General features: G+C 46.1%; 2 protein-coding genes across 11 annotated transcripts in view; both read left to right on the top strand.

Annotated features, from left to right (window-relative positions):
• The first annotated feature begins 1404 nt into the window (after positions 1–1404).
• On the top strand, positions 1405–9324 carry si:dkeyp-117b11.1 (proline-rich protein HaeIII subfamily 1). Of its 7 annotated transcripts, none has more exons than XM_035435994.1 (12): positions 1405–1802; positions 3954–4044; positions 4289–4368; positions 4796–4847; positions 5452–5583; positions 5895–5923; positions 6510–6549; positions 6823–7173; positions 7310–7341; positions 7752–7835; positions 8084–8242; positions 8761–9324. In XM_035435994.1, exons 1-12 carry the CDS (start codon positions 1800–1802, stop codon positions 8875–8877), a joined length of 1170 nt encoding a protein of 389 aa, XP_035291885.1. In that variant the 5' UTR covers positions 1405–1799; the 3' UTR covers positions 8878–9324. The 7 variants fall into 7 exon arrangements, with proteins under 7 accessions (XP_035291885.1, XP_035291884.1, XP_035291886.1 ...); XM_035435993.1 differs by having other exon boundaries at positions 6823–7203; XM_035435995.1 differs by having other exon boundaries at positions 1406–1802; positions 6823–7143.
• Positions 9325–10691: 1367 nt separating this feature from the next.
• The window catches only part of cltcl1 (clathrin, heavy chain-like 1), a 31285-nt gene continuing 26252 nt past the window's right edge, over positions 10692–15724 (top strand). For 2 of the 4 annotated variants that reach the window (XM_035379566.1, XM_035379565.1), the window contains exon 1: positions 10692–11152. In XM_035379566.1, coding sequence (XP_035235457.1) covers positions 11111–11152 — 42 coding nt within the window. In that variant the 5' untranslated portion in view covers positions 10692–11110. The remainder of the gene's footprint in view (positions 11153–15724) is intronic. The other 2 variants (XM_035379568.1, XM_035379567.1) reach the window with 1 other exon arrangement.

The following is a 15724-nucleotide window of genomic DNA, read 5'->3' as shown; positions in this document are numbered from 1 at the left end:
CCTCCGGATTTCAGAGAAATATCTGAAGCAGCGGTGCATTCTTCTGTTGTTTTTTATGAATCCGGTTGTCAAATTTGGCTAAAGTAAGACTCTGCTTGTGGATCTTGGTGTGATCATATGTTCTTGTATTTCCTTGCGGTTACTTTAGTAAGTTTGTGATTGTGTGTGATTGGACGCTGTATGATTGGACTTTGCTGTGGACGTTCTCAGCCCATGGTGGCACCAGAGAGCTCCTAACATTAAGAGTATTAGTAAAAAAAAATTAACAATACAGAAGAGAACTCTGACTAAGCTACTCTATTATATCATAACCAAAACCGAAAATCGAAAATAATTCCTTTCTCTCTAGCAAACTCAACAAATGTTTTTTTTTGTTTGTGAGCCTGAAGAATGGCTGATGTAACTGCCTCGTGCTGTAAACTGTCTTCAAGTGAAAAAATCCTCTAGGGCTTTGCTATTAAATTTGTAGTGAACAAAAGAGTCCTGTCCACACATCTTTGGGCATCTAAACCGCAATGTGCTCAAACGCGATAGGAAATATGAATCCACTTCCTTCTCGCGGAAAGGAGGAACAAGAGCAATATGTTTAGGAACATGAAAAGTGTTAAAGGTGAAGAGGGCACGCTCGAGGCCTCTAAAGGGATCATCTACACAGCGCGCGAGCTGCAAAGTCTTACCGAGAACACAAATGGTTTCAGGTTTTAAATGAGTCCAAATGCGCGTGACAGGCCTCAAACCGGCAATAGCAAACCAACGCGGTTAATTTTTTATTAATATTTGGCACGTTCATGCACTCGGTACAAACAGACCAGCGCCTGGTATTTTTCAAGCACCAGCATGCAGGAAAGGCCTGGAGAAGATCTCTCTCCGGAAATAATAATTAATATACCCAAATGAAGCTAAAATCTCTCTGCAATGACACACCGTACGTTGGTATTAATCGGACCTTCATACCTGGGTTTAAACACAGGCGCTGGTGATGAAAGCAAACATTTCACAGCGTTTGAGCTGAGTCTCAAAAGATCAGTTAAAAGTATATTTTTATTAATAATTTAAAATAAGTTATGTGGCTGATTATGTGATATTAACACATGGTCTGGGCCAACGAGTGAGAGCTTTGCAACACAAGTGAGGTTCTTATCAGCACTGAACATCAATGTTCCCATGATGATCTTTAAAAAAAACTCTTTCTATGAGCGATAGCTTCACATAAACTATTTTATACCGAATAGACGTTTACACTAAAACGGTCTCTGTAGGAAATAGCATACATTTCATTATTATATATATTATACATACATTATTCAGGAGTAAAATAAGTACAAATAGGACGTGTTGTCTATGTCAGTCGCATGCACTCGGTCTTGCATCGTTCTTCTTATGAGCGTCTGCGCGTACAGTAGTGATTGTAGTTGAACAGCAGCTTTCTATTGCTGTAAAACAGAAAGTTCTAGTGGTGACTTCCCTCTTCGACAAAAACGGACCACTTTTCTGGCGGTGTTTAGCAGAAACGATATGCTGAATGAGGAATCTGCTCAACGAAAAGCCTTATTATTATCATTTTTTGAGAAGATCAGGTGCTATTTCGAGAGCTGGCTACTCTTGGCATCGCGTTTCGCGCTGTGTCAGTTGACATGGTATGCAAATCCGCCTGAGGGAACGGCGGCAGCACAGTTACCGGCACGCGCATCGCTGCTTCTGCTTTATTCTCACCGTGCCGTGCTGGCGATTTGCGCACGAGACGGACAGTGAAATACTTTTCCTGATGAGTTCCACTGGACCGCTTTTCCTTTAGGACCATGGTACGGTATCCGTTTTTATTCTGAGTTTCTGGAATATACTGCGTGATATCTCAGCATGTTTTGTGGCGTGATTACAAATAGGATGAGATTATTTAGGGTGTCATAAATGCTACAGCCTAGTCAAACTGATTCCAATTCTCTGTCTGATTTTTTAATTATGCCTTATGACAGGGACTATTATCCTGTTTTAATGAGATAACAACAACAACAACAACAACAATAATAATAATAGGCAGAGTTGTAGTATAGTTGTTGTTTTCGTTGCGTGGCTCATTTACAAAGTTTTTTTTTTGGTCTTGGACTTTGGGCTAAATTTGGTGGCTGAGAAAGCAAATGTTGACTTAATGATGTCACTGATAGGTCTTCCCTAAAACAAGAACACATTATTCTTCGCATATTGACTGGTCTGTGTGATGTTTTAATTTTGGCGTCGAAGCTTTTTAAATTTCATTTTGTCTTCACGTGAAAATAAGGTATGTTTTACAAATATTGGATATGAGTAAAATATTTAAACTTCAAAGCGAGTTTTATACCGCCATCACCAGACTGAGCTTCAGCAGCGCGTTTTGCATATTTAATAATAACTATATAGCAGGATCGTTATGGCCTTAAACGCGGTGTGCTAAGATCCGCGAGCCCTGTATCTCGTGTTTTAAGGGTTGGAATTCAGTGTGATTTTTATAAAGTATTCCTGGGTTCTCAAATTAACTGTAAAAAAAACAAAAAAAAAAAACAGAAATGTCTCACGCGTTAACCCAAGCGAAACACCTAAAGACCATTCCAGTTAACGTCAGATAAAATTTTAGCAAGGTCATTCCCCTTTCTTTCCGATATTCCCGTTCTGTCGCTCTCACCGGCCGAACACACACTGCTATGTCTTTTATTTGGTGATCTGTGATTCTGCGGATAATAACTACAAAAAAAAAAAAGTTGTTCGTGGTTGTGTTTCTGTATAAAAGACTGTATCGTGCGCTTGTAGAACAGGCTGCAGCAAACCGCGAGCACTCATTCATAGAGCAGGTGACAGGCGTTGGCGTGCAAGCAACAACCAGATGAATCAACTGAGCTCCCCGTTTCCTGGATTATATATGATTTACATGAGCTTTCACCTCATCGGCCTGCCTGCAAACTTCCTCCTCTGCTGCAGGTTAGCAGCCGTTCATCCAGGGCTCCCTCAGGCCAAACGAAAACATTCTGCAACGTTTCCGCGATGCCCTTGTCACGGAAAATAACGTGCATGCACATCGGCACACACATTCACATACACTCTCACATACACAAGCGCACATATAGACACACACTCATGCACATAAACACACACATATGCACGTACACACACGCAATGATGACAATTTGATACCAGAACATTTATCAAATGTGTCTTTTCTCCATTCTCACCATGTTACAGTTTTAAAATCGGAACGATTTTGTTGTCAGACTTTGATTGTAAAGACTGAGTTGCACCAAAGAATGTGAAGCTAAGTTATTACAGATCAAGTCCCAACAAGTGCTGTTTCTAAATGCATATTTAATGTAGAAATTGATGGCTGATACTGCATGGCCACCTTGGTAACCTGGCCTGTATCTGATCAGGCGTGTGTTCTGATTTTACCAGTGTGTAAAGAGTAAAACTCATCAGGAGTATGCAGGCCATGTGACACAGATCTGATGTAAATGTTTGTTATGCTGGAGGACAGGTGACAGGTGACAGGTGGTCTGTGAGGGGCTGCCTGTCCCGGTGTGGCTGTAGATGGGGTGAAAAACGGGAAAGTTTAAAAGGGTTTTAGAGGCCACAGCGGGCTGTGTCCTGGGCTGGGGTGCAGCACGTGACTCTGTGTTTTAGTAACGGCCGCCCTCCTGCCTCTCTGGTCCTGTGGCTCAGTTCAGGTACAGAAGCAGCCACAGGTGTGTGTGGCTGCTGGGGATTAGCACACGAGACTACTTCCCCTTCAGTGACAGAGCAGGCCTGTGTCAGTCAGCTGTTCCAGAACATTCTCACACTCGCTGTACAAGGCCACGTCCACACCTGTGTGCGTGTGTGTGTGTGCGTGTGTGTGTGTGTGTGTGTGCGTGTGTGCGTGTTTGTGCGTGTGCGCGTGTGTGTGTGTGTGTGTGTGTGTGTGTGTGTGTGTGTGTGTGTGCTCCTAACAGGATGGTGATGGTGACACCTATGAGGCTCCCCCCTGTGAGCGGCCGGCCGTGAAGGTTCCAGCCCGTCGGGTGGAGGAGAACGTTTACCTGGGTGAGGAGCCTGTCTCAGAGACTGGATAAAAATAGGTCTGTCTCACGGTCCAGTGTTACCACCCTGTGCACTACGTTCCCCTAAGGTTCCCCGGACGTTCCCCTAATGTTGCTCTGATGTGTCTGTGTGTTTTACATTCCCATTACGTTGCTCTGACATTACGCTGATGTTGCAGTGGTTGTTATGTTCTCCTAACGCTCTCCTAATGTTGCTCTGACGTTGGAGTGGTGTTTTTGTTCTACAGAGAGGTCTTCAGCCCCTGAGCCCTGCAGACAAGCCCCGCCTCCTCGGCCGGCTAAGAATATGCCCACCGGCAAAGCACCGGTAACCTGTCTGTGTGTCTGTACAATCTGCTCCAACCTGTCTGTGTGTCTGTCCAATCTGCTCCAACCTGTCTGTGTGTCTGTCCAATCTGCTCCAACCTGTCTGTGTGTCTGTCCAATCTGCTCCAACCTGTCTGTGTGTCTGTCCAATCTGCTCCAACCTGTCTGTGTGTCTGTCCAGTCTGCTCCAACCTGTCTGTGTGTCTGTCCAACCTGTCTGTGTGTCTGTCCAATCTGTCTGTGTGTCTGTCCAATCTGCTCCAACCTGTCTGTGTGTCTGTCCAATCTGCTCCAACCTGTCTGTGTGTCTGTCCAACCTGTCTGTGTGTCTGTCCAATCTGCTCCAACCTGTCTGTGTATCTGTCCAATCTTGCATTTACATCATGTTTTGAATCTCATAGTCTCATGAGCTCCTCTTTGTTCTACAGAAGCTGCGGCATGACTTGGAGGAAACCTACATCGACCCAAACGCCAAAAAACGTGAGACTGCATTCTAGTCTGTTCCGTCACCACTAGATGGCAGTGTGGTCACAGCCAATCACGTTGCACACTGCTCTTAAGTTGACTTCAAACCCAAGCTCAGCAAGTGAGCTTGTCATGGATGCTGATCAGGAGTGACTGGTGCTGTTCTGGGCTCACAGCAAACAGTTAACCACGTTAGCCGAGAATTAAGGTTAAGCAGTTGCACTTTCTAACATGGTTAATGGCCAATTTACATTATATTTAGTTGAATTTGCAAAACAAATTGAAAGGCAATTTAACTGTTCTTCATAGAACAGTTATGGGAATATTTAATCTCATTAGTTTATTTAGACTTCATTTTCAGAATTGACTGTATTGAAATTAACAAATTAACCTCAATCCTGCTGTTTAACGACAGGAAGACAGACAGACAGACAAACAGAATAACAGATGGACAGATGGACAGACAAAGCCAATCACTGTTACACTGCCCCACTTTAAAATAGAGTGCACAAGCAGATCTCTGCCACAAGAGGGCGCCACAGTACCATGCGTAGTTGTCAGTGTCTGGAGTGAGTGTGTGGAGGTGATAATGCAGGTTCCTGTGACACTTTGCGTTCAGCCCCTCAGGTCAACCGGGAACAGAAACCAGGGAAGAAGCCAGTGTCCAGGAAGACTCCACCCCCCAGACCTGGCTCTGCCCCTGCCCCTAGCCCCGCCCCCAGCCCTGCCCCCACCGCCAGCCTCGAAGATGGTAAAGATTTAAAACATTAGTGAAAAAATATTCTATGTCAACAAATCACATGTCTTGCACTTACTTGCAAAAGCAGGGCTTGGATATTATTATTTATTCAAATGAAATATTTTATTTCTGTCATTCCTCAGAAATATGTTTGCAAAGAGACAGTAAAGATGCACACATAAACGCAAATCAGACTTCTGCCCGATTGATATCATGATCATGTCACGTGAAGCGACCTTTTCCCCTTTTTTAAAAACAGTCCATCGTTCCTTTGTGCTCATGACTCCACGTGACTACCCCTGTTTGTGCCTCCGCTTTTTCAGATGTCTATTTGGACCCAAACGAAGGACAGGTACGCAGACTAAAGCACCTATATCTGCTCATTCCATCACTCTGGCATCACCAAAGTGCAAATGCATGGTGTACCTGTCCGTGTTCAAATTTAATTGTAAAATTTGCAAACAAAACTTAATTTAAGATACGACTTCACTGTAAACCCTTACGAATTATCTTTGAATGTTCCCATTAAACGTTTCGACGCCCTTGAAAATGGCTGACCGGCTACCATAACAACCTTGGTGATGTCAGAGCAGGTGCTCTTCTGTTCTAGTATAGAGGTTGCCATGGCCACGCACTTTGTGTTCATGGCTCGCTTTATTCATTGTGTCCAGCCACTGCTATCTGAAAGCTACAGATGACACACGGTCGAGGTAGTGTGGGTCACAAGTCTGGGATTTGACCTCTTGTGAGTGGACGGGTCGCACGTTAGCTTGCTGTCGCGTACCGTATGTGTTCAACGCTCACACACTGAGACCCACAGGGTCTCTGCTGATGTCTCCAGACCCGTCTGCCTGGTCCGGCATGTTTAAGCTTTGCATTTAAAATCAAACTTTGACACGAAGGCATTTTCATAAATGGTGTTTGGCCGTTTTCTGCAGGAAGGGGGCAATGATGACGTCTATCTGGAGCCCAATGCAGGTAAGTCTCTCAGGTACATCCACACCTTTGATAATCTTCCCCAGCTACAGCTCACTCTGTAGCAGGTGAGGCTCTAGGTAAGTCTAGAGAGAACATATGGAGTAGGATTGTTCCCATGCCCTTCTGGGTATGTGTAAACCAATCGCAGATGGGTTAAGGCTGTTTTATCCGGCTGTATAAATGGGTTGAATGTAAAAGGGAAGCAGCAGTATAAGGGTGTTTTAGAATGGATAAGGGCCTCCTGCTAAATGTAACTTCTTTTTTGTGTTACAGCTTGCCCTCCCCCTCCTGGGGTTGGTATGAGGAAGGCCCCTCCTTCCAGGGGTGGTCCTCATGAAGCTCCGCCCCCAAGGGGTGGGCCTTGTGAAGCTCTGCCTCCCAGGGCTGGGCCTCGTGGAGCCCCATATGCCAGGGGTGGACCCCGTGAAGCTCCGCCTCCCAAGGGTGGACCCCGTGAAGCTCCGCCTCCCAAGGGTGGACCCCGTGAAGCTCCGCCTCCCAAGGGTGGACCTCATCAAGCTCCGCCTCCCAAGGGTGGGCCTCATCAAGCTCCGCCTCCCAAGGGTGGACCCCGTGAAGCTCCGCCTCCCAAGGGTGGACCTCATCAAGCTCCACCTCCCAGGGGTGGGCCTTGTGAAGCTCCGCCTCCCAGGGGTGGGCCTTGTGAAGCTCCGCCTCCCATGTTTGGTTTTTTCATGACACACCTAAAGAATGACTAAATGACATGAAGTAGTGACTAAATCTGTCAATTTACTTTTAGGTCTAAAAAAGTCTGCACTATCAGCAACAGCGGTAAGCATTCCCTGAATGACAGTCTAACTCAAACTTTATTTGCCTGATTCAATTCTTTGTTCTGGGATAAAACATATTTTTTTGTTCACAAATTCTGTGATTGAGTTATTCTCATAGTTTTCACTCTTGTCTAATTACATAACTGCTGGTTTTCCCTGTTTTATTCTCTCTGTTAAATGTCCATTTTGAAGCACCATATATGACAACCTGTTTGAAAATCCTGCTATAGACATATACATTTATTGATTGATTGTGTTGCTGATTTATTGATTGATTGAATGGTTGAATGATTGATTGATTGATTGTGTTGCTGATTGATTGGATGATTGCCTGATTGATTGATTGGTTGTGTGGCTGGTTGATTTATTGATTGTGTGGCTGATTGATTGATTGATTGATTGAATCCCCAGGAGTCACAGCTGCAGGCTGAGGAGTGGTTTGCAGGGAACTGTGACCGTAAAACAGCAGAAGTGGTCCTGTCCAGGGTCAACAAGGTGGGATGCGGGGTCACGGGGTCACAGGGTCACAGGGTTATGGGTCACGCAAACCTGGATAGAACCAACTCTGTTCAGTTTGCCCCTGACATTGACAGAATAGCAGCTGATTTTTGGAATTTTCAGGTTTGGTTCAGGGACTTGAGTGCTGCTTTGTGTCTTCCCTGTATGTGTCTGATTGTGTGTGTGTGTGTGTATGTGTGTGTGTGTCTGATTGCGCGTGTGTGTGTGTGTGTGTGTGTGTGCAGGACGGGGCCTTCCTGGTGCGGTACAGCTCGGCCCAGAACACACGGCAGCCCTACACCCTGGTGGTGTTCTTCAGGCAGAAGGTCTACAACATCCCCATACGCTACCTGGAGCACACACAGGGATACGCCCTGGGCAAGGAGGGCAAGAAGAGCGAGGAGGTGAGAGAGGGAGAGAGATCAGCAGGGAGGAAGAGAGATCAGCAGGGAGAAAAAGAGAGATGGGTTTGGGCTTGAGTATGTTGTAAGAGAATGTAAGAGAAGGAGACTGAGGAAGTGCTGATGTAGGGAGAGGAGAGGGGGAATGAGGAAGTGCTGATGTAGGGAGAGGAGAGGGGGAATGAGGAAGTGCTGATGTAGGGAGAGGAGAGGGGGAATGAGGAAGTGCTGATGTAGGGAGAGGAGAGGGGGAATGAGGGAGGAGGAGAAAGGGAGGGTAAAAGCTTAAGTGAGAGTGAGAAAGAGAGGCCACTTCAGAAGAGAGGGATGAAGGGATGGGAAAGGGAAGTGTTTTATTAATTGATTCAGGTGATTAATTCTCACCTTATCCTGTGGGCTGTGTGTGTGTGTGTGTGTGTGCGTGTTTGGGTGTGTGTGTGTGCGTTTTTGTGTGTGTGTGTGCCTGTGTGTGTGAGTTTTTGTGCGTGTGTGTGTGTGTGCGTGCATGTGTGTGTGTGCAGTTCTTCAGCAATCTCCAGGAGATCATCTCCCACCACAGGAATAAGCCCATCCAGCTCATCGACAGCAAGAGCCAGGCCAAACACACCACATACCTCACCCACCCGGCTCGCCCCTGAAGCCCCACACCTGTTCCACACCTGTTCACCTGGACGAACTCAGCCCACCCCAGCACACTTCACTGCAGCTGCCAGTGTGACCCAGCTATGAGACTCTCAGCGTTTACTTACCTGTTTATTTTTGTGTCCTTAAAACTCTCTGCACTACTGCCTATTTGCCCTGCCCTTACCACAGCCCGTGCACCTGGGTGAATCCCCTGGCCCTCCCCAGGGCAAGAGAAAGTGGATTTTGCTGCTCACCTGGCAACCTCAGCTGCTGTGAAGAATGTGCTGTGGGGATTCTGTCTGCCTGGCCTGCTTTCCACAAGCCTCTATCCAGTCAATTTACTGCTTTTATTATTTAAAACACAACTTTATTTATGTTTTCAATAAGCTGTCTGGTTGCCCCGATTAGATTCCACTGTTAGGTTCTGTACCCCAGAAATATTAAAGGAGGGGTGTATCTGCTGTGTGTGCATACATTCATTACAAGCAAATGTTTCATTTTCATAGAGAGAGGGAGAGACATAAGACATGTCAGCAAGGTCCGTCCACTCTTTTTATTGAACAATTTGGCCAATTTGTCCGGAACAGATGTAACTGAATATGATTAAGATTTTTAAAAAATATCCTAGAATGTCTATACCACGCAGTAGTCGCGACAATAAATGCGAGAGTCATTTTAGACGGACGGCTGAAGGATGCTGGAACAGCAAGTTTCTAGGCTGCTATATAACAGCGGACACAAGAGGGCGCCGACGGATTGAAATGCCATTTAAATGGCCTCTGGCTCGCAGTAGGAGGTGACAGTTGGCACACAATACTCCACGTGCGTAGAGCTTCCCCAAACACTAAACCGCGGCTTTTTATTCAAAACGGTATTCGTTGGTTTTATGGGTTTGATCTGCTATATTATTAGTGTCAGTGTTTGGGGGTGCTATTTACCATAATTCTAGCAAAAGCTAACATTTCAAGAATATTAGGAAAGTTATGGAAAATGTTACAAGGATATGCACTTCTCCAGTCGCTTTTATATCCCTAAAAAATAAGGGCTGTTTTTGAAAACAGGATTTGTCCATGTCTTTTTGTTGTGTAATGATGAACACTCTTAGGATATTCGCACGATAGGACTGGTACTAAAACAGATATTTTTAATAATTAAACTCTTGGAGGTGTTCTCATTATACCAGGCTAAATTTCTATTTGCTGAGTTTTGTGGCCCTATGCTTGTTTGACTAATTTTTATGATTCAAGAATTAATTTGGCTTTCTAAGTCCACATAGCATGACCAAATATACTGAGAGTTAACTCTCAATTTGTGGTGACCAAATATTAGTACACCTGAGTTACATATGAATATAACCTTATTTTATAGACAGATATAACTTCACTTTTTAAAAATTAAGTCTTCTAGCACTTGTCAGACTAGTATAGTAGCCTACCAAGAAAACAATCATTCCTCCAACATTTCTTTGCCCGAACACCAACAGAAACTCGATTATTATTCTGAGGTAAAACTGGTGGAAATACAAGTGTGATTCCAGTCGGCAACATACACGAGTAACACCCAAATAGAAGTTTGGATATAAGGACAGCTGGTGAACAAAGTTAGATTTAAAAAAAACGCGTTAGTAAGCCGCACGGAAACACTCGTCATTAAACAATAACCGTGATACCGAAGGCAATCGATTCGCCGGTCCGATAATGGCGGAAACATAAACTGTCAGCGAGTAATTGATGGGATCGCGAGCCGCATTCCAGGCAGCGTCTCCGCACTGAGTTAGCAGATATGTGAAGGGGGGGCGCAGGTCACGTGGTAGGATTTCGGCGTTGGAAAAAAAGGGGGAAGGGTTGCGGAAGGGTACACTGAGGACATCCGAAATTCATTTTTTGTCAAGTGTTTTTTTGGGAAATATTTCTTGTTTGTTCCTGGAATTTAGGGGTGGAGGGGATACCGGTATTAAGCGTTTGTGCTAAAGCGAGGGCGAGCTCAGCGTGACGGCCAGACCATGCGGGCAAAGCGGACTAATTCACTCGGCGGAAGCGCAGCGCGCTGTGTAGAGCTGCTCTGAGGGTGGGACTGAATGAGCAGAGAGGATCGGGCTGGTAGAGTCAGAAGCCGGACAGATTTATAAATTTACACCATATTTTAAACGGAAGGCTTTTTGGTGCCTATAAGACTAGAACATTATTATTTCTTGCTCGTGTCCCCCTCCCCCTTTTCCTTTTTTCCTTATTATAACAGAAGGCAAGAATGGCTCAGATACTGCCTATACGTTTTCAGGAACATCTGCAGGTAAGACGCAAAAACAATCCCGTAGCTCTAAAACAGCATTATTTCACGCAGTCCAAAATGTAGCCTACATCCAGGGCCGCTTCAGCGGGGCTACCGTCACATTTAAACGGAGATTTGAACAGCTCTGCCGGTGTCTCGCAACAGCCCTGGGCCTAGCTTATGTTGTGGTGGATGATGACTTGTAAAATTTGAACAGTTATTAGCTGCTGGTGTAATACTGCGGAGCCGAAGACCGTCCCTGTAAAAAGTTGCGTTCATCGACAAAACGTTACCGTGTCTCAAATAATATGTTGCCGTTTGACTGGATGTTATCAGCTAGATAAAATTTGAAGAATTTCAAGTGAAGAACCGGGTTTTGAAGAAGCGGGCTAGCTTGATAGCTACACAGCTAGTTATTGATGCCGGGGTGATACTTTTATCTATCACTTTGTAATGATAGCGAACCGTTAGCTGGCTAGTATGACGGGTTTTCCTTTCCAAATCGCGAAAAAAATTAGATTTTTTGTTTTGGTCATTTTCACCAATTTAAAATCATTTTCTGAGTAAAATATGACGCAGAAGTTACAATAGCGTGACGGCAGTTAATGGCTATGTATTAATAACGCTACTCTAAACGTAGGCTGACTGGTCCGAAGCCCCGTCTCTCACATAACACCACTCGAACTTAGTTGTTTTTTACAGCCTGCTGCGTATGGGTGATTTATGCTGGTTTTGTCCAGAACTACTTGGTTAACTATTTGGAAAATATTTAATGTAAGGGGGAAATTGAAACCATTTTTCATCTTTTATCCCAAAAATGTCCATCCCGACGAAATAGTGATACAATAGGCTACATATGTCAGTTACATCGATAAAATGTTTGCTACTTCATACCTGTGCATTGGGACCTGACGTTCACAGATTTGAAGCAATATCTGCGAGTTGATCATATTGGAAACCTGACGTCAGCAAAACAAGTTGGCGCACTTGTAGGCTACATAATCCTTGAACATATCAGATATCAGTTCCCTTAAGACATATAGCTTATATTGAATCTAATGTTCTCTTCAGTCTAACCAAAAGTGAGTGGTAATATTGACATGGTAAAAATTTGGCTGTATTTTATGTGGTGTTTCTCATTAACATAAAAATAAGTAAATATTACAAACAAAACCAGTGTGACCTTAAATGCCCTCTAGATCCTTTTAGGATTTTTATTTTTTATTTTATCTAAACTTTATTTTACCTGGCCAAGAAAAGCAGCACATATAGTTTCAGGCAGTAACAACACAAAATATTACATATTACAATAGCAAAAGATTTTTTCAAAAATTACTTATCAAAAAATATATCAATTGAACATCGTTAAACACCAGATTTAAATATTTGAAGAGTACAGAAAAATTCGAATTATGACAAAAAAAGCAGGAGACGTGCACCCATTTGATGCTCAGATGCTGTACTGCCCCCCCCCCCCTCCCCATCTCTCCCCTGCTCCAGGGGTCAGAGGAACTTTTGTTTTTGGCATGAACTCCGCAGCAGTGAGTCAGTGGAGGCCTGCCTGTCCGTCAGCAGCTGGTTGCTGCGGCAGCGGAGGAGTTGTGGGGCTTTTCTTTCTGAAGACGTTCTCGTGTCTCCTGCTCCCTCAGCCAAAAGGCCCGAGCAGCCTCCCCTCAGCCCCCCCCCCCAGCCTCTCCCCAGCCTCTCCTCAGCCTCCCCCCAGCCTCTCCTCAGCCTCCCCCCAGCCTCCCCTCAGCCTCTCCACAGCCTTTCCTCAGCCTCTCCTCAGCCCCTCAGCCTCCCCCCAGCCTCTCCCCAGCCTCCCCTCAGCCCCACCCCCCCCAGCCAGGTATAGCACCAGGTATAATTTCCCACAGAAGTCTAAAGGGTTGGTTGTGTGGCTCCTGCAGAGTGTGCACTTGGGGCTGTGGAGAGAGAGGGGTGCGCTGGTCCCTGATTGGCCCTCCTTCGTTAAAATGGCGGTTTTGTAAGGGCCCTGAGAGCCGAAGGGATGAGTTGGCGGAATGCGAGCGCGCCCAATAGGAGAGCACATTCTCCCCGTGGCATGGCGATGTCCACACCGTGTCAGAGGCCTCCATCTTGCTCACCATGACCTAAATGGCCAGTGTCCCTGCGCTTAATGTAATTAGCAGAGCTGTGTTTAGACCATTTAGTTTCGCCTGCACAGTAGCCTGAATTATTCTGTATAACGTGTGTGTGTGTGTGTGTGTGTGTGTGTGTGTGTGTGTGTGTGTGTGCGCGTGCGCGCACTTGCATAAAGAGAAGTTCTCTGTGATACCTTATCAAAGAGAATATTGTGGAAAATCTCTGATGCTCAGGCATCACGGAACAAGGTTAGAGAGACTCTCCTCACACCTGCACAGTATCAGGCTGATTCTGCTCTCCTCATCTCTCACCTGGGTGAGAGGTACCTGTGTACCGAACAGCTTAGAATTATCCAAACCGCTGCCCTGCGGCTCCCCGGGACCAGGGTGGGGGACCCGAGCTCTAGGGTGCAGCTGCCTGACCCAGAGCAGTGACCCGCATCGAATCTGAGCCTGAAGAATGATTTCAAATCTGATCTGAAACAAAATATTAAAATATCTTTTGGAGTTTGTTGATTAACAAACCTCCGGCTGTTCCTCTGCTTTGGGTCTTATCATTAATATCATATAATTTAAAAAATGAATACGCAAATAAAATGTTTCTTGTGAAGTAGTGCAGCTGGGCTGTTTGGGAGTCCAGTTGAAGCCGTGCTGGTGCTGCCCATGTCGGCCTGCATTTGAAAGCTGTCAGTTTGGTGATTAATGCTGCCTGTGCTGCGGTATTTACATGCCTCTCCAGCCCCTGGGACGTAGGGGGGGGGGGGCGTAGGAAGACTGCAGCTAGACCCCCTGGGGTCACACAGTTTAACTTCCAGGGCAGAATGGAATAGAATAACTTTATTGTCCGCACAAAGTGGACATCTTCGTCTCTGGCTGCTGATGCGCCTGGTGCTGGTGGTATCCCACATATGAGTCGTTTTGGCTGGATCTGAACCCGCAGCCCAGCGGCAGTGCATAGCTCAGGGAATCTGCCGAGGGAGGATTCCAGCCCTCAGTTTGTTTTCCTCTTTTCATGGAAAAGCGTTTCCCTCTGTTTGCGTTACAGCGTTTCCTCCTTTCAGTCACAGCTGAGGCGTTCGGCACTGTTCGCCGTCGGAGCCGGGCCCTCCGGGCTTCTGGGCGGATCTGTTCAGTGTGATGCGCTTCATGCTCTGATGAGGCTAAGTATCACTAATCTCTGCTCTCACTGTGCAGGGCCCATGGTGACACAATTAACTGAGTAAATTGGATTACTAAATGTAATCCATCCTGCAAGTGAGCCAGCGTCAGCCAATCACATTTTGTGTTCATGATCATGTGATGCTGTCTAAAATATTATGGTCTTATCTGACATTGGAAACACAGAATAATCTTTGTTGGTAATGGTTTATTTTATTATTTTGGACTTGCTTGTTAGTTATTACCAGTGTTATTCTGGAGCAGTTTTATCTTCAAGGCTGGGATGTCAGACTCAGTTCCCAGAATTCCACTGCCTCTACTGGATTTTGGTGTGATTTAGCACTTAAGTGATTAATTTAAGTCATTGATTGGCTGTTGAGGCCACGGTCTTTTCAAGGCCTAAATTATCTGCCGGTTGAAATAAAACCACAAAAACATAAGACACAGCGCCCCCTCCAGGACTGGAGTTAAACCTGCAGGCACACTGCGGCCCTCCAGGACTGGAGTTAAACCTGCAGACACTGAGACCCCCCCCCCACTCTGCCCTCATACCGGCCTCTCTACAGGCTGCAGAGTTATGGGGTCACCGCTGCCTCCTTTGGGGGGCGGGGGGGGGGCGGGCTGTCCCGTTCCTGAACTCATCGGGTCAGCTGGCAGGTCATTCGTAGGGGAACTCTCGGAGGGCCTTTCTGTTCCCCTGTTCAGCCCGTTCAAGCCCTGTGCCCTGTGCTTGATTCCCTGTCTGCATGCTGTCTCAGTGGTCTTTATTTGCCTTCGCCTCTGACAGCGCTGCCTGCTACGCGTCACGTGGCTTTACACTCTGAATGAGTGTTTGGGAGTGGTGTGGAGATCTGGGAAGCTCAGGGGTGTATGAGTGTTTGGGAGTGGTGTGGAGATCTGGGAAGCTTGGGGGTGTATGAGTGTTTGGGAGTGGTGTGAAGATCTGGGAAGCTTGGGGGTGTATGAGTGTTTGGGAGTGGTGTGGAGATCTGGGAAGCTTGGGGGTGTATGAGAGTTTGGGAGTGGTGTGGAGCTCTGGGAAGCTCAGGGGTGTATGAGTGTTTGGGAGTAGTGTGGAGATCTGGGAGGCTTGGGGGTGTATGAGTGTTTATGGCTGGAGGGGCTCAGCCCCTGTGACTGGGACCCCCCCCCCCCCCCCCACCCCAGCCGGGGTGTTGTGCAAACGCAGCCTTCCAGGAGCCTGGCCTGTTTGAGTTCAGGCAGGCAGTGATTGAGGCTCGGCTTGCCCTAACTTTGCTGACCTAGCCTGCGCTTACTGTGTGAAATGGCCTTGATGTCCGTGGCTGTGGATGACTGATTCTCAGTGAGA

The sequence above is a fragment of the Anguilla anguilla genome, chromosome 10, assembly GCF_013347855.1.
Source record: "Anguilla anguilla isolate fAngAng1 chromosome 10, fAngAng1.pri, whole genome shotgun sequence".
NCBI lineage: Eukaryota > Metazoa > Chordata > Actinopteri > Anguilliformes > Anguillidae > Anguilla > Anguilla anguilla.
This window is presented reverse-complemented; position numbering and strand designations above follow the sequence as displayed.